At 38.5% G+C, this 19,292-nt stretch overlaps 1 protein-coding gene across 1 annotated transcript; it reads right to left on the bottom strand.

Annotated features, from left to right (window-relative positions):
* Positions 1–7,768: 7,768 nt before the first annotated feature.
* Positions 7,769–14,915, bottom strand: nr2f1a (nuclear receptor subfamily 2, group F, member 1a). Its single transcript, XM_081365337.1, has 3 exons — positions 13,645–14,915; positions 11,819–12,346; positions 7,769–9,016 (listed from the first exon to the last, which is right to left on the bottom strand). Exons 1-3 carry the CDS (start codon positions 14,075–14,077, stop codon positions 8,742–8,744), a joined length of 1,236 nt encoding a protein of 411 aa, XP_081221463.1. The 5' UTR covers positions 14,078–14,915; the 3' UTR covers positions 7,769–8,741.
* Positions 14,916–19,292: the final 4,377 nt, after the last annotated feature.

The raw sequence follows: 19,292 nt of genomic DNA, 5'->3' as shown, positions 1-19,292 counted from the left end.
CCTGAATAGTTCACGTATCTCATGGGAACTTAAACACTCAGTGTTCAACGCGAATACTTCAGGAATGAATGCGAATGAATAAATAGATAAATAAATAAATATTCAAATGAATATCTACAGAGATGACCATCTGAAGCTCTCCTGCTAGGTTTTCATATACAGTTCGTGCTTTGCAAACGTTTTCATTATTAAGAATCTAGTCATTCATTTCCCTATCAGTGATATGATAAGACTTTATATTTCCTTGGTTACTAATACTCTGCCAACATTGACTATTTTTTTTTTTTCTGCACAAAATTGCATGTTTTCCCAACCATCAATTTATAATTTGCCACTTTGTATATATGGTATATATTTAATGTAAATATGAAGCAAATATTATATAGGCCTATATAAAAAGGAACATTTATGCAAAATTTTCTTAATGAATTTAAGACATGGGCCTCGTCCTCCAGCTTGAAATGATTGAAAGGTCCACATGCGGATTGGCCGTAGCTCGTCCAATGAGCCGTTTGACGACAGGCCTCATACAACATTTCCACGTTTAGCCACGCACAATCTCTCCCGTTTTATAATCAAATATAGGACTTACACCAATTTGCGTAACCAGGGGCACAAAATGCACAGCTGCGCTAAAAACATAAATGGAGATGTTTTGATGCACTGTCGAATTGTTTCTAAATGTCATTTATTCACGTGTAGATTTTAACAGGCCTTTGTCTTTAAAGTTTTGGATTTTGGTAGTTGTGATCAACTCCCCGTGCATGAATACGGTGGTAAAAACTAAAGCAAACTTGGAAGAATTACCCTCTTAAAGAATATAGCTTCCTCTCCTCCGATTTAGCCGTTGAGAGGTATGAGACTGAAGACGTGATGGGGTGTATTTGAAGTATGACGAGCTTTGTGGTTGACTCCTTTTCATTGCCTGGCTACAAACACGCCTGCTCTCAAATAAGCCTCTCCAGACCCCTCCGCCTCCCTCCACCGCGCACTGAATGGTCAGCTGACCTCAGGGTCTTCGTCCTCTCTGTCCAGTTTTGACCGAATAAGCCACCTTCCCCCAGCCCTGCCACAACCAAATAGGATCCCTGCTATTCTTTATTGATATCATCAACGAATGCAAATGAATTTGGACGTGGGGGGGCAGGGGTTTGAATTTCAAGGATAAATACCGCACAGAGATAGCTCTACTGCGGATGGGATATTTGGGAGTGTCTTTGGTAACGGTTCAGACCTCCTTGCGTTCTGATTTAACATAAGAAGAGGAAAGAAAAGCTTGGGCAACAAATTTCGCCTCCAATAGACGGAACACCACACCACATTCAGATTAATAACATAAATTGGTTGATTGTGGAGTCAGGTCATTCTAAAAGAACGGACGAGCCCACCTTCTCTCTCCCTTCCTCGAATCCTCAGACGACCCCCACCTTTAGACATACACAGACAATCACACGTGAGCGCGCGCGCACATATTTGAGCGCACGAGAAAACTGGCTTTGTGGCTTAGCCGATGGATGTTGAGAGATGTGGTTTCTTATCCATAAAGAAAACGAATCCTGACATCAGGCCTTACAAGAAGTATCTTCACTAACAAATAAAGGCCTTTTAAATATTTACGTCTTGTAAAATGTCAAAAACTCTCTGAAACATCTAACTGTTTTCTCTCTCTCTCTCTATACATACATATATATATATATATATATATATATATATATATATATATATATATATATATATATATATATATGTAACATCAGTGGGTACCCCCACTGTACCCCCACCCCCAATTTATATATATATATATATATATATATATATATATATATATATATATATATATATATATATATATATATATATATATGCCTATATATGTAACATCAGTGGGTACCCCCACTGTACCCCCACCCCCAATTTATATATATATATATATATATATATAAAACACACTAAAATGCCCTACTGTATGTTCACGTTACTTTTTGAAGCAGTTTAGCTACTACAGAAACGTTTTCGCGTCTTGTTGGAAGTGGGGGAATGCGTGTGTATTTATCAAACGCACAAATTGCGACAACTATAGGCAAGACAGGCAGCATAAAGGAGGAAAGGCGTGGGATCAGAGAGCCGTGGCAGGGACCAACACTGGAGCAAGAGAGATAATGCCTCTGTCAAGACCCGGTCTATATAACTGGGATGAAAAATATCCCTCGACAAAACGCTTCAGTCATTTATTATGAAAGAAAATAGAAGTCATGCTGAGAAATTAGGCAAATAAAAACGAAATTAGGGCAATATTAACCACAACATAATTCACCAAGCCTGTCAGGCCGCCTGCTATGAATTAGTGACTAAAATGCTTGTTTATTTGTTTTATGTTGTGTTAATAAAAAATGAAATGTTTAGATAGACGATAGATAGATAGATCGATCGATCGATAGATAGATAGATAGATAGATAGATAGATAGATAGATAGATAGACATTTAAGCCACAAGACGTGCATGCTGTCTTGTTTTAGCTGTTTCTGAGGATAATAATTGAGATATATAAGATATTTTACATATTTGTTCATGATCTCAATAATTACATATATTTTGTGTGTATATGGATATGTGAAAAATGTGTAGGCTATATCGAATATAGATGAAGCTGTCTGTATATGAAAAGTGGGTCATTGTTAATTTAGTCCCAGTATTAAACGCAACTGCAACAAAATGCTGCTGAGTAAAATTGGGAGTGTCGCTGGCTGCGGTAGCACAGGCGCAAACCATCTGTTGTGTATTATAAAAACGGGCAGTAAATATTGCTGAAAAGCCAGGACGTTATCAGGTATGTAGCAACGACATTTCTTTACTGCCCATGTGGTAAGGATCAGAAAATGTGCTTGTGTATGTCTATGGAAACATATTTGCATCACTGGATAAATGCACTAATTGCATGCGCTTTGTCTTGAAGATCTCACGATAATCTGACGTCAGCATGTTTACAGTTCCTGAAGGGAAAACTGAATGAAGAAAACTGTCCTCTGTCTATCTATGAAAAGCGTATTTTTATATCGGTAACAAACAGGCTTTTCATTTCTTCCCGATGGAGTATCGAAGATTGTAAGAATATATTCGTCTCTTAATCGTATCCGAGACTCTAAGTTTGACCTGAATTGCTGCCGAATAGCTAATCACTCAGCGTCAACCAGCTTGTTAAAAATAAGACCGAAAGAGTATTTTATATTTCGCAGTTAAAACTACGTCTGCGTCGCCTCCACTCGGTTACCTCTTGTTTCACGTTTCCCTTTCAAAGCAAACTTTCCGTTCCCCAAAGCTCCCTTTTCCGGGCAATGATTTATTTCTTCAGCACACAGACAAACACGGAAAGCTGGCACTTTCGAGTTTAAATGCTACGTGTTGATTGATTTGTTGTTAATGACAGTCGGAGTCATACATACACGCACGTCGAGACATCCTCTAGTCTCTTGCTTTCCCACAGAGCTCCCTCCCTCCAACTCTCTCTCTCCATCTCTATTGAGCTATTCTACCACAACGCGCGTTCACGCACACTCTTCCACAGGCGCGCGCATCCGGGAGCCCCAACACACACACACGCGCGCGTTTAAGGGGGAAGAAATGAAAACAAATTTTCTTACTTTTTAGAGGACATCTGCGCAATTCTTCAAAATCTTGCTGTCGCCGTCTCCACTCTTCGTCAAGACGTGTTGATAAAGTCGCTCTTCGGTGACTTGTCGTTTAATTTATTCTTTTTTTTTCTAGAGTCTGTCCCCTGTACCCAAATGCTTTGAGTGAACCGAAGTGCAGATTGAGACATATTGAGCCCCCTTTAAGGGGGATCATTTCATGTGGGAGGTTGGACGCAAAGTTTGGACCCGTGACTAGCATTCCGGAGAGACATGCATATTTTAAAACAACAAAGAAAGATAAAGACGGGACGATGGGTGGGAGTGAAAAAAAAAAACGTTTGGAGAAAACTAAATGATTAAAAGCTGTCATTGTTGAACAAGATTTCATCGTTTTTATTTGTGGCTTTACTTGCAACAATTCCCTTGTGGAAAAGTTTCCAGTGTTAAGAAACTGTAAATAGATATTTTTGCATGCGTATCCTTTGAAAAAAAAGAAGCCTACTTTGCTTATACCCAGTGTCAGTGTTAAAACATTTTTTAAACAATTTGCTAGTTTTATTAAAAATTGCCCCATCTAAAAACTTATTTTTATTTTAAAAGGGTGGTATATTAACACTCAGAAATCTTGAATCAAGTGTTTTCACAAATTATTTGCATTCATAATTATATAATAAATATTTAAAACGATGTGGTTTTATTTTCTTCAATATCCTCATTGCTGTCACTGACAAGCCAAGTGAACTTTATCATCCAATGAAAAGTATGCAGAGCAGGAGATGTATGGCGTTGAGCTAGATATCTCTTTTACTTGTCAGTGGTCGGTCATGGCTATGGAATGCTAATAAGAGACCCCCCTCTTTTTCTGTCCCTGTGCCGTCTCATTCCCTTTCTCTCTGCACGCAGAAGGGATCGATAGCTGACCCGATGGTTTGGCCAAAGCTTTATTTATCTGGCGAGGCAATGATATTATCAGCCTTGAACGTTATATACAGCAAACGTCTACCTAAATCAACACAAAGGGATCGCTTACACAGCGATCTGTGCTTTCTCGCCTCCCTTTACCTCACACCAGGCCCGACCACACACACACACACACACACACACACACACACACACACACACACACTCGAAGTAGAACACACATACGACACAACTCTACGGTTCAACTAAGTCACGCACGCACGCACGCACACACATGCAAGCACAGGCGTCGCCTTATGTTACGTTCACAACTGGGGATATTTTATATCCTGTTGTGTTGGATTTGATCCACGGCTTAAGCTTGCTGGGAGCTCTGTGGACGTAGAATTATGCAGTGATCATTGAGAATGTTAACAGAAATGTAGCGTCATAGCCTGCATATGGCCCCTGTGGCACAATGTAAACAGGCAATTTGTGTAATTAAAGTGCAAAATGCCCAATAATTTAAAACAACATTTTTCAAACAACAACTTCTCCCACATTACCTTCCACATGAATTTAACACTATTTATCTACACATAGGCTAACGTGCGTATTGCTGAATAGAGGGAAGATTGCATGCAAAGAAGATAGATAGATAGATAGATAGATAGATAGATAGATAGATAGATAGATAGATAGATAGATAGATAGATAGATAGATAGATAGATAGATAGATAGATAGATAGATAGATAGATAGATAGATAGATAGATAGATAGATAGATAGATAGATAGATAGATAGTCTTATATGAAGTCACATTAACAAGCTTAAGCAAAGAAATAACACTATTTTGTCCCATTCGCATGTAGGTTAATAAATGAAATGAAACGACACGCATTTAGCTTGGTTTAGATATACCAGTGTGCTGACCAAAGGCCCAGATCGAAATAACACAACTGTCTAACTCCTTTTTTAGGTGTCTGTTCTTCCACTGCACACAGACAACGTCAAAAACCATAAATTATGTCCGAATATCCTAAATGTATAAAATAAACACTCGTACCTCAGTCAAGCTAACAGCAGTTACATTCCATGCCCGCAGTGACTATTTATTTTCTGTAGGAAAACTGTATGTGTCTCAGTCATTTGGTAGTCTTTTTAGTGAGGTAAAACTGCCATGCTAACCTCCTAACCCACTTTAGATCTTAAGTGAAGAAATTGACTGAAACCACTGACTGACAATTATGAGAACATGTGCATTTAAAACGTACGCAGTAGAGAACAAGTAACGAAAGTTAGTACACAACATAGGCTGACATGCACCTCATACAGAGACTATAATAGCCCATTTCTTGTTGTATATGATTCATGTTATTTTATGGATATTTTTTGCTTTGTTAATTAGGAACACATGGCACGAATTCGGTCCTTAGCAACTATTGCTTTATATAGCCTCAAGTCCAACAAATGTAAATCTCAATAGAATGTGTTCCTCTCATTCTGCTATTTCCCGTGAAATAGAGGGAAAAATCTTCAGGGATTTTGATCTCATTACTGCTGAACATGAAAGTGTTTTAAATTTCAGCTCAATGTGATGGTCAACACTTTAGTCAAAGCATTATATAAAAACAAGAGCACACTTGCCTTTGTTGCCATATTTGGGTAATTTAAGTCCTACTGACTTTGATTTAAAAATTGACAACACGTTGACTATATCAGTACACATTTAGTCCTACTGAGAAACATGTTTGGTTTCCAGCAATAAAGTCTCTACTTGTCCTCAATAGAATTCCCTCGTGTATTGCATCTTTTTTCCCCTAATAGCCTAACCTGACCATATTTAATTTAGAGAAACCCATGCGCAATTACACTCCATAGTAACAAATATGGTCACGCTTGTGTTTGACTTTTTTTCTGAAGTAAATTATTTTTACAGCGCTAATGTATTGGTTTGGTAAGGCTATACCCAAAAGAAAACACAGCCTACACATGATCGATAACTTCATCACCAACAAGCTAACAGTCCCTCCAAAGATTGTATGGCTACTACAGATTATTTCATGAAATTAACACTGATCGTCCCCATCGAACATATATATTTCGAATATAATACTGAATATTTTGCAAATGTGGTTTCTTGCAGTCGCTTTGAATGCTGAACCACAAATATCTTTTAAAGGCGCTATAAACCAAAAAAATATTTAAATGAAACATGTCAACGCCAGTATTACCTGGTAGGTTTACTGAAAAACAGTATGAATCACGAATAATTAGGGCATAGGAAAACCAGCATATTATTTCTGTGATTCGGTCATTCTCTCTTTATGTGAAACAATAACGAACTTGAATGCAAAGAGCAGTGCTCAGTAACATTTTCAGTGACATTGGGGTCAGCGAAAGTTCTTGTCATTGTACTTAGAAACACCGTAACGCCACACGTAAAATGTATTTACGTGCATATGAAGGACAATCATGTATGAGTATCAAGTGATTTCCTTTCATGGTTTCAACCAATCATACGAGGCTGCACATGAATTTCTCCCTATCTCGGTACAATACATCACATTTAGTGCTCCTATCGACCGGCTTACATGCGGCATTATACATATCTCAGATTGATCACACATATAACTGCTGCTGCGTTCCTTGAGAAAACATCTGTCCTTACACAGATCCGTCGCGATCACATCAAAGTAATAATAGTCTGCGAGTTTAGATGGATTTGTTTTCTCTTTCTCTCCACTTCGTTTCTCAAAACTGTGGCGATAGAAGAATAAACCCTTGTTGCCTTATTAGAGGGACGGCATTTCTGTATATCTTCCCTTTGGCTGTGAGCAAGCGTTTCAGTTCAGCCTGGGAAAAATATTAAACATTAATGCGCTGAAACAGGCATAGATCTTTGAACCAGTCAGTAGCAACGTCACAGAAATTTTATTCTGCGCACGATGCTGACTCCAGATCATATAGGCTATAAAACGCACGTGCTCCCCAAAACCCGGACAGAGAATACATATGCCACCAAAAGTATTCGAATGCTTGCATTTGTGAGATATGTGGTATTCTATGGCGGTTTTACAGTATTTCAAAACTCTTCTTGACGTCCAGCGTATTAAAACGTTCAGATGAAACAAACCTATGTGCTTTTTGGCCTTCCTTACCAAACAAAAATATGTATGCATGTAAAAGCACACCCCAAAAAGCCCATTCATAGCATGAAGAACATTGAATTTGCTGAGAGCGAGACAAGTGTTGCCTATTTCCTTTTTAATAGTATAGTCACCATCACACAACTTCACGCGACCCTTCTGCACAGGCATATCATGGATTGAGCAAAAAATGAAAGGCAACATCCAATAAAAAAGAAATAGCGGAAATATCAAGACGAAACAAACAAAATGTATTTGAAAATGATATATTAAAAGTGCTTTTGACTTTTCATGTCTTTTATCTCTGACTGATGATTGACTCAACACACACACTCGCACACACATACGACCAAGAAAAAGTTTCACCGGTGTCCTCTCCTTCAAAATGTCCATGAGGTCAGATTTTGCCGAAGTTGCATGTCCATAGCATCAAGTGGGGGGGGGGGGGGGGGGAAGGCTCAACCATCAGTGAAATTGTCATTGCGATTAGACTGTGTCTTATTTGTCTAATGTTTTTCTTTATTTTTAAATTCTCACTTCAATTTTAATTCTTGGAGAACATATCTTCAACAACATATATCGCACTCATTATAAGAAGCAAAAGGTTATATCAAAAATCATTAGTATAGAATCACAGAAAAAAACTGGTTTAGAACCAGAAAAAATACAAAACAGAGATACATAGACACAGGACATTTCTTATAATTGCTTGGAAATTTCTTTCCCGCTAAGTCTTGCTCATTTACTGCGCATATGATGTTCTTCATTTTAATTGTACGTATTTTTGTTCTTTACAAAAGAAAAACAAAAACAAAAGAAAATGAAAATAAAGACTAGTATTTTACAAAATGGAGAGTGTTCTTGATGACGGCGATGGATTTGCACGGGAGTACGTCCAGTTCTTTAATCTTTGTACATTACATATTCCATTTCGGTCCCAGAAGACAAAAAAGAGTGTCTTCCTAAGTGGTCAGAAATTAGGTCCTATATATATAGTCTTCTTGAAAGGGCTTGCAGAATTTTGGTCCTTTAGTCTTTTTGTCTCACTCGCTCATTCGGATCATTGAATGGACATGTAGGGCCAGTTGAAGCTGCTCCCGGATAATAACATATCCCTGATGAGGGTTTCAATGGGAGTTTTACCTACCAAGCGAACGAAGAACAGCTGTTCAATTACTGACGAAGAGACAGTGCGGAGAGAAGGCAGTCGCAGCAAAAGCTTGCCAAAGCGACTGGGCTGGTTCGGGTACTGGCTCCTCACGTACTCCTCCAGGGCGCACTGAGACTTTTCTTGCAGGCTCTCGATGTGTGCAGCATCTGACAGGCCGCAAGCGTCTGAGTAGACAAAACACAGCACAGGAAAAGAGGCCCAGGTTATCATTCAGCATCAGCATTACGTGTTGTTGACAAAGTGAGATGAACAAATACGAGCCCAACATCATGCATCACGCAGCGTATGAGGCTGCCTGTAATATAAATAAACAATACGACTTCGCAATCCCTCAAGAGTAACAGAACGTATTCCCTGCGTTGTAGGGGACATACCACATGCGCGCTCACAAATCAGACTAAACAAAGTGTTCGTAAGGACGAGGGTGCATAGTAAGCTTGACTGAAGAGGATGGAGAAGGCGTCAAACATGGAAATATCCATCTACGTATTTGAAAGAGAATTTGGCATGGTAATAACAGAATTATAACCTAATTGCTTTCCAGATGCTACCGAGTCATTTCTCGTGCGAAACCCAGTACCAGCAGTTGCCTCTGCTGTGAGTTTGAATGAGGAGGCAAGGCCGCTGGAAGCAATCACATTTATTATTGGACTTGCCTGAGGACACGATCGCCTAAATTTACGAAAAGGACATGTATTTTACAGAAAACTGCTCTGGGTCAATAGTGTATGTCAATTAATGACATTACGTCAAACATATTTGCAATAAACGCCAATGAAGTAGCCTAAACACACAGCTCAACCACTGGGACTGCTAGAATCAGTTCAGCCAAACGTCCTTTCTCTTGAACACCATCGCCAGGCCAATACGCATTTTGTCAGCATTCTAATATGGCGGCTCTGCTGAAGATATTCAAAATAAGAGTTTACGTCTTGTTGAATGTACGACTTAAAGTGTAATGGCGTTGTGTGCAACGTGCCTCGGCGACTGATCTTAATTGGACTGGACTAGAACACACTGCGGTCAAATACAATAACCTTCTGAACTTCTGAACTGTGCTAAGTCCTTGCTAAAATCTCTCAGTAATGTGACCTCATGGGCCACTTTACGCTGCATGTGCAGAAAAGCACTGCTATAAAAACAGAGACAATTCAGCAAAATAGCCTACAATATTGTGTTTCGTGCGTGTAGGAATGCTACTGTTAATAGTTTACTTAATGATTTACACTTAATAAGAAAGAACTCGAGAAGATACAAAACCAAGGGGCGCATTATGAATTGTTAATCCATCACGTGAAACATGTGACTATATGTTCAAAATGTTATGCAGCACTTCGGTCTGGTAACAAATCAGAAGATATAGTCTACTAATTATTATCGAAACATATTGCTTTCAAGTCTTACGAATAATGAAAACCTGATTTACCGAAGTGTCTAGAAGTTGTTCTGAAACGTTACCCAGTCCAGACCCAAATATCTGAGTGCTTTGTAATTCATTGTTAAGAATGGCAAGGAACTGACGTCATTGAGAAAAGAATAGCCTATAACGTTACATTTCGGTGGCAAAGATTAGATGTTCAAAACATAAACACATGTTTTTACATTTTTGGCATGCTTTACATATGCTAATCAACACTAACGCATATTTCTGAAAATTAAGGCAATACACAAAGTGTAAACCGAACCGTGGCCTACTTAAACTAACTTGAACGCCTCATCTTATTTTCACCTTAGGGAAACAGACTACATATTTTATGGCTACACTACAGAACCTAATCAGTAAGCTATAGTCTCGTTTTAGACACGTTTTGTTCATATATATATATATATATATATATATATATATATATATATATGTGTGTGTGTGTGTGTGTGTGTGTGTGTGTGTGTGTGCGCGTGTGTGTGTGTGTTAAGCCTGCACCTTTGCTCAACAATCAAAGACGTTTAGTTGTATTGACTTGATTGTATTTCCAACTGCTAATATATATATATATATATATATATATATATATATATATATATATATATATATATATATATATATATATATATATATATATATATATATATTAAAGTTGATATTATTCATAACATTTCATTTAAATTTTAGCGTATGAAGATCAAATCACCGTAATTAAGACGTAAAAATACGCACGTAATAAAATTACGTTGTTATAATATCAGAAACAACAGTGCGTAAACCTTAATAGTGTTATTATCGTTTGTTGCTCAGAAAAAAAAAACTAATATATTATAAACATATATTACGATGCCAGAGGTGTGAGGGCAGTTTGGTGTCGATCAATGTTTTGCCAAAATTGTTATAGTTTTTTTTTAAGTTTTTTTATTACTTTTTGGCAAATTAACCCATCATTAAATTGACTAACACCAGTCTGACGGATATTTCTGCGAAGCCTATAATAAATATAATTTTAAATATTAGGCTACCCTAGCTTAAAAGCAATTGTTAATAATAGCAACCTTTTCTCAACAGAGAGGGCCCCAGATGTATATTTGTGTATGTATACTGTGGCATCGTATACAACTGTGAACAGTGCTTAAGCAGATTTAAGAGAGATATTAATGAGATCAACACTTGATTGAACAAATATTGGCCTAAATATTTTCCAAAAATATAGAATTAATGTGAAATGCATATTCAAGCTCATAAATTGAATTTATGATTTATTGTCAGCCTCCACTAATATTATAAATAATATTTAAAATAATATTATCGGTTGACTACAATAATAGGCCTATATGACACTTTGTATTACATTAAATATTAAATTTTGTAAATGTATTTTTAATACATTTGAAATAGGTCTACCACTGGTGCGCTAAAGAGATTTTACATCACAAAGCCAGCTTGAGGCCCACTAGTGAAGCTTCGATGCCGAAGCTTATCCACCCCGTATTGCATTGCCCCCTTATGTCTGTAAGTAGGCCTCGTCTCACACACTCACCTGATGTGAAGAGCACTATTGCCTTAATGCAGCTGTATTCTGCAGAATCGACGTGCAGAGCTTTGAGCTTCTCGACTTGTTCCTGGAAGATACGAATGTGATCCATGAAGGCCACGACGCGATCCGCCGACATGGGCGAGGCGTGCAGGCCGGCAGCGGCAAGCAGTGGGGCCACATGTAGGGGCATGGAGCACTGAGCCGCGTTTAGCACAAATAACTCGCTCCATGTCAGTCTGAGCAGGGACACCTGGTCGGTGATCTGCAGGTCTGGAAAGAAAGGGATGTTCCTCGCCCATTCCACAGCACTGAAGAGCAGACGAGCCGCAAGCTCACAGATGTTCTCGATCCCCATAATATTATTGGGCTGCATGCACTGGCTGCCATAGCGAGACGTAGGATAAGGCTCTGCCCGAAGTAGTAACGAGATGTATCCGGAGAGATAGCAATGACCATTCAGAGGATCCCCGTTCGTTAGTGCGTACTGGCCCGGGTTCGGTTGGGTTGGAGGCATTCTTCCTCGCTGAACCGCTGACAAAAAGAAAGAAAGGGAGAGGAAATGTACATCTAAAACTGTGAAACATCATGTTGAAGCTTTACTTCGAGTGCATGAGTAGTATGGACTGCTGTTTAACATCTACGAAATTACAGCTAAATTACAAACTATTTGGCACTGCGTTTCGGGGGAAAGAAATACTTTCAAATGGTCTTTGAATTCATATAACCTATTATTAGGCGGTGATGTTTACCTTTGTTTATGGACTTCAATAGCTAATATGAAGACATACAAACACTCTCTAGCTCTTTCTCGTTTTTTTTGTTGTCTTCACACACACACGTACACACGAACACATTACAATTGTTTATGTTTTTTGGTTTGATTTGCATGTTGTAAACACTGTGGACGAGGATCGAGCTTAAATCTCGACTGCTCAGAACTAGTTCAATTACAGCAGCCTCTTTCTTGTTACAAATACTACACTCCAATATTACTTTGCCTGAAATGTACATAGATTTGTGTGTAGTAATAAGTTTACAGGCAATTTAATGATTAATATACTAACTCTCAAACAGATTTTTTTTTATCCACAATCGAGCACGAAGACTTTGTTTTTATTATTGATAAAAAAGCATTTATATATAGGCATTATCTTACGTTGAACTATTTCTTATTTTAAGACAATTTAGGGGTCATTAATAGCAGTTTCGTTCTGCTCAGTTATTAAGAGTAGACTTGCAAAGGCCATTGTTCGCATACAGCTTAGGCTGAGAGGGGACAGACAGGCCTCTAAACGCTTACTCTAAGCTACGGCGTAAAAACAGATGCACATCTTATTTTCAAAGATAAAACTACAGCACCTTATTTCATTTAAGTGTACAATAAGTGGTTAGTGCGTGTAGTAGTCTTTTCGGTAGGCTTGTGCAGTCTTTCAGCACGCACGCGCGCGCGCAAACACACACACACACACACACACACACACACACACACACACACACACACACACTTTATCCGATCTCTTTCTCTCTTTTACACGCATACAGTGTTCATAGGTGACTTTAATATATCATGTAATTGGCTGAGTTGAAAGGGTGCATATGATGCTTGCCTATCTATGTGAACAATATCACTTGTATTAGATGCATGCTGCTCTTGCCTATGCGAGCGGATTTACTACTGCATGTACGCGCCCTCTGACACTCTTTAGTAAGCAATCACAGCGAATTTATTTCGCGTGTGTACGTGTATATGTGCGAGCTTTATGTAACTGGCTCTGAACAATAAACATGTGTGTAGCAATAGAGTGTTGCGTTTAGAAAAATATATTCACCTTCCCGCCGCATGCCCACTTTTAAACATTTCTTCAGCCGACAATATTGGCACTGATTACGATGGTGCTGGTCAATAGGACAGTTCCTGTTGGCACGACATGTATATGTTAAGTTCCTTCGGACACTCCTCTTGAAGAAACTTTTGCATCCTTCGCAGGTGAATTGACCATAGTGCTTGCCGCTCGATTTGTCCCCGCAAACAACACATTCTATATGCTGCTGACTCTGTCCAGAATTCTGGCTGCCCTTGTCGCCTGCCGTCCCTGGTGTGGACGGGGGTCCTGGCTGACTGGGAGTCTGCGGAGTGTGTGGTGCCGCTGACGCCGCCTGCTGTTGCTCCCTCGCCGGCTGAGCTGCTGGATTGGGGCCGCTCGGAGGTCCTCCGGCCACGTCTTCCTGCGGATCTCGCCATACGCTAACTACCATTGCCATATCTCGGGCCCGAAAAGTGCTTTCAAGCGAACTGGTCGCTCGGATATCGGAGCAGGGAAAAGGGAAGTCTTGAACGAACGGCAGCGCGAATTCAAATCGGAGCACTCAATCTCATAGGGAAAAAAGTAGAAGCAGAAAATGATCAATACATTCAAAATACCGCAGTCGATAGAAAGGCACCCGATCAGGATATGCAATTGTCGGGAGGCCAGTTCCAAGGTAAATTGCAGACAGCCATTCGGGAACCCAATCGTGTATAGAGAAAGCGATCCCAGACGCAATAAAAAAGAAAATCAGTTTTCTTAAAAAATACCGCAATAAAAATTCTTCACGTTGAAGCAACAATAATAGCTTTCTGGTGGACCGGAGATCCAAAGTGCTGTGCAAAATAAATTCCCCTCTTTTTTCTTCCTTGCTCCTCTCTCCGTCTTCGCGGTTGAAGAGGAAGAAACACTGAAGAACGGATTTCTCTATCTATGTTCATGAATAAAGCTCATCTGGTCCGACGACAGAAAAAAAAAAAAAAAACAACGTCGCCCGAGTGCCTATGTAGTTTCACCTCTCCAGTAGGAACAGAGCAACGATAAAAAGAAGAAGAAAAAAAAGCCAACTAATGGAATATGTAAGGAGCAGAGACTCAAAAAAAGAATGCGTTTTAACGGGAGTACCAGCGGAGCAATGTTTCCGAAACGGAGATCTGCGCGAATGTCTGTATATAGTGAACTTTGACACTACTATTGAAACTGACACGTTTCTATGGAGATCGCTGCGCCTTATATGGTGCTCGTGTCAAGGAGCCAAGAGAGGGGCTGCTGGCAACTGATAATCAAAGGCGACTGACTGGTCAGAACCCTGCATCGGGGGGGAGAGAGAAAATGGGAGGCTAAGGTTAGCCAAGCCTCCTTCACTCCATTGGTTAGAGTCCTCGCTCCTCGCTACCTACGACTGAGGGCTCTGACAAGCACAATTTACATTGCGCTCGCCCCTGCGCGGCTATTTACTTTGAAACCCGATTAGAATGGACCGTCTATTGTCACAAAAAGAGGAAGAAACCCCAGAAAGAAGCGGCTAAAAGCGGGATGAAAGCAATAAGCGAACTATACGCGCACGTGAAATATAAACAAATGCGAGGCAGAGAGAACTGGTGCGAGCCTCACAAAGTTGAAAGTATTGTGTTCAAAGCTGTAGTCTTAATTACAAAAATACCCATCGCAATATCCAGATTCGAACTATGAAGGTCCCATTGACATTTTACGTAATTTGACAGAACAATACTGATTGGAAACTGCGTATCAATGCCTAAAGCAGATTTTCACGCGTCACTTATATTCATATAGTGCTCAGTAAAACGATCAAATAAATAAATGAAAAACGTATTGGGACTCGTGATGACTATAGTTTGACTAAAAACATATCAGTATAATGGAATGCTTTAGCAGTGATAGGAAACAGATCAAGCAGCCAGCCAGGGCACAAAAGAGGAACCAGACTATTATGATATTGGAAAGTATAAAAATCCATCGTTCAGTGTGTTTTAACAGATTATCAACGATGGAAGTTTTTTGTAGACTATAATGCGCAGGGAAACCGGCTTTTTGTGCATGAACGCCGAAGGCTGCGCTGTACAGGCTTATAATGTCTGGATCGGGCTGCCATCTAGCGTACAGTAGACAATTACAGCGACATAAAAATGAGTAATTTATTGTCATTTTTTACATGTTCCTAAATGCAGTTCAGAGACGAATTACGCTGTGGGATGAACTTATCAGATTTTAATTTTATTGATGTATTTATGACACTTAGGCTATATGATGATTTCAAAGTCTTACTTTGATCATGATCTAGTGCAACTTGATAATCATTAAGCCTGTTTTATTTAGCAATACCTATACTTAGAAATAATTAGGTTTACGGAGAAACAAGTTTTGGTCATTGCCAGAGATGTTTAAAAGCAAATTAAGCAGGCTATTAAATAAACCTCGTAGTAACTTTTATCATGACAAACTATTTCACCAGAACTCTGCTATATATGAACTCTGCATCAACGGTCCAAAACTGTGCGAAAGAAATTAAGAGGAGGCAAACACCGACATCCGTCCGTTTACGAAACCCTTACAAATAGGTAGCCTATTTTCAACTCGACCGCGGAGCTTCCTCCGTCTCTCCTCACACCGATCCGCAGAAACGCACGCTGCTGTGCTGTCCTCTGTTCTTTGCAAAGGTGAAACGAATAAGATTAAAAGGAACAAAGAGAAACTTCTTAAAGTGTAGCATCAAGGTTTTACTCCACAGACAGGGAAGAGAGCGAGAGGGGAGAGAGGGAGAGGGACAGCGAATGGGAACACAAGGCACGCATGAAAACAGTATTGAAGAAATGGTAAAGTGGACACTTGGACATTCAAAGTGCGAGCGCCCAGCGACTGGTGGGTATCATACTTTGGGATCGGCGGTTTCTCAGTTTGGTCCATATTTGAAAGGCAAGTACTTTTATCACTTTATGCAATCCCAGATTTTTTTTGGGCGTGAAATTCATATCTCGCAATGTATACGTAAACTTGTATCAAACTAAAACCTCAAATACTCATCAAATTAAGAACGTGAGATTGTCAGGTGAAAGCAAACGTGAGATTGTCAGGTGAAAGCAATGCTGATACAGACCACGGGAGATCGGTGGATGGAATTCTATCGATCACTTGCACTAGCCTAGTTACTCTTAAAAACAAAAAAAAAACTCTAACGTTGTAGTACTGAACTTGACTGAACGTTTGACTTTAAGAAACGCCTTTTCACCTGTGTTATTCGTCTTGTATGATCTCGTAATGGGAAGATCGATAGCAGTCTGTTTGTCTAAGTGATAATGTCAACGGATTAAAAGGACGATTATACGATAGACATGTTCAGAATAAAGTAGGGCTGACGCGTGTTCATAAAAAAATAAACAATTTTGAGAAGAAGCAAAAAACTAATTAAAGAAGTATAAATGTAGCCTATAGCCATATATCTGCCTTAAAGGATTGATTTTTTTCCCCTCATGACTTTAAAGAGTTATCAACATACTTAAAGGCAATTATGGCACAATTAAAGAGAGAGAGCACATTTCACTAGGCCTATATATTACTTATTTTTATTTTTGGGGATCATTATATATATATGTATATATATGTTTGTGTGTGTGTGTGTGTGTGTGTGTGTGTGTGTGTGTGTGTGTGTGTGTGCCTATTTATATAGAAATATAGCGTTAGGCCTTGTACTCATCAAAAAGCTTTTATTAGTCCTGAGTTTGTAATGAACGTTTTATCGATAGGAAGTAAGTAAAATAAAGTGCAAAACAATGTTCAAAAAGTTAGTTACAATGTTTCAAATGGCAATATAAAGGATAATTATCATTATAAATAATAAAATTAAATTAGATAATCATATGACTAAGTTATGTTATCTATTAAAATCAACGATGGTCGAAGAGATGCGTCTTTATGCTGTAATGTTTTGATGTGTGATGATGATGATGATAATAATATCAATAATAATAATGATGGTGATTGGAATTAATCGTTTCACAGCACCTCATGTAATTTGTAATATAGTGTTATATTTCTTAATGACCGTGCAAACTCGTTCAAAATAGCAATAAACAACATATACCGTTTAGTCTAATGCATGCACCCTAAGAGCTGCTCGAGTAATAAAATCCCACGAATGGCGGACCTCCTACCAAGTGAGCACGAATGTAAATACGCTCGGGTTAGATGCTATAAACTCTAAGGACACCGCAGGGATAAAACGTTCCTTATTTTATCAGACACCTATGATGTTACTTTTATCCAAAATCCCATTAAAAACAGAATAAATAGTATTTTTTTTTCTGTTTACTTACATTTACAGATTTCACAGTAAACATCTGAACCTAAAACACTCTAAAGAGTTAGGTTTGTAGTTTATGCCTCTTCGTCTCCGTATACAGATAAAATAAAGCTTCCCTTGAAACTGAATTGCTTGTATATCACAATGACTGGATCAATTTATACTAAAGACATATCTGAATTGTCTGTTGCTTGATCCCAGGCCTGTCATGAGCAGTTTTAGAATTTAAGTAATCATTACATACAAAAGTATAATATGAAGGTTTAAATATATAGGCATAGATACTAACAGAAAAAAAATGCATGACAGAAATATAAACTTGAACAAATACAGATAAAAAAAAAAAAGTAATTAACACAGCAATATATCAAAACTTTCATCAAAGTAGATGATCACTACCTTGCAAGTAACACAACGCGTTTTAGTTAAAACTGCGGATAATTTAAATGTGATAAAAAATTTGGGAAGCATTTGGTTATGGTATAGTTTTAAAGTTATCTACGTTGTGAGTGTTGCATTGAAGAAAACAAATAATGTTAAGACAGACATTTTGTAGTTGGTTATATTTTGCTCTCTGTAATAATCTCACAGTTTTTAAACACGTTGCGCGCCTCTCTAATGCGATGGTGGGTTTTTGTCACTTTGTGAGTTGAAAGGGAAGAGGAGGGGGCTTTTGTTCAATTTGATCCCTAACTATTTGGGGGCTCAGATTGGTGTGAAAGGGACGAGAAGGTCACTTGAAATCGCCTTTTATCCACTGCCATTTTCTCTATGGATCAGCAACTTTCAATGGACATCATCTAATCGCTCTTAATGGAAGTGGGGAGAGTTGTGGAAAATATCTTCAACTACGCCACGTAATATTACTGCATGGGCTATTTAAAAGACTTACTCATTAATGTTTCGCACAAAATCACTCCAGCATTCCCCCCACCCATTTGTGTTTCATGCTTGAAGATTTAGCTGAATGTTGCCTATAGGCGTGATAAACAGCATGGCAGTCACTTTAAATCTTGGGTCAGCTGACCAACTAAAGCTATAGATTATTATTATTTATTTATTTATTTATTTTTGGAGAAAAAACAAACAAACAGATTATATAATTTTTTTTATAAAAAAAAAAACTTTAATATCTCTTTATTTACAATGCACATAAACAGGCGAATCATCTTACTGCCAGTGTGGGGCTCTGTTGATGATGGCCTATAGGATGATTACGGTGGCCGTCACGGGGGATGAAGAAAAACAGGTATGAAAATAGGCCTATTATTTTTTACAGCTTATAGATTTTTGAGTGGCCCACAAAACTAAATGCATTGTCAAATTCCGAATTAATTATAAAATCGAGTTGACT

This window comes from Scardinius erythrophthalmus (assembly GCF_964197995.2).
Source record: "Scardinius erythrophthalmus genome assembly, chromosome: 5".
NCBI lineage: Eukaryota > Metazoa > Chordata > Actinopteri > Cypriniformes > Leuciscidae > Scardinius > Scardinius erythrophthalmus.
This window is presented reverse-complemented; position numbering and strand designations above follow the sequence as displayed.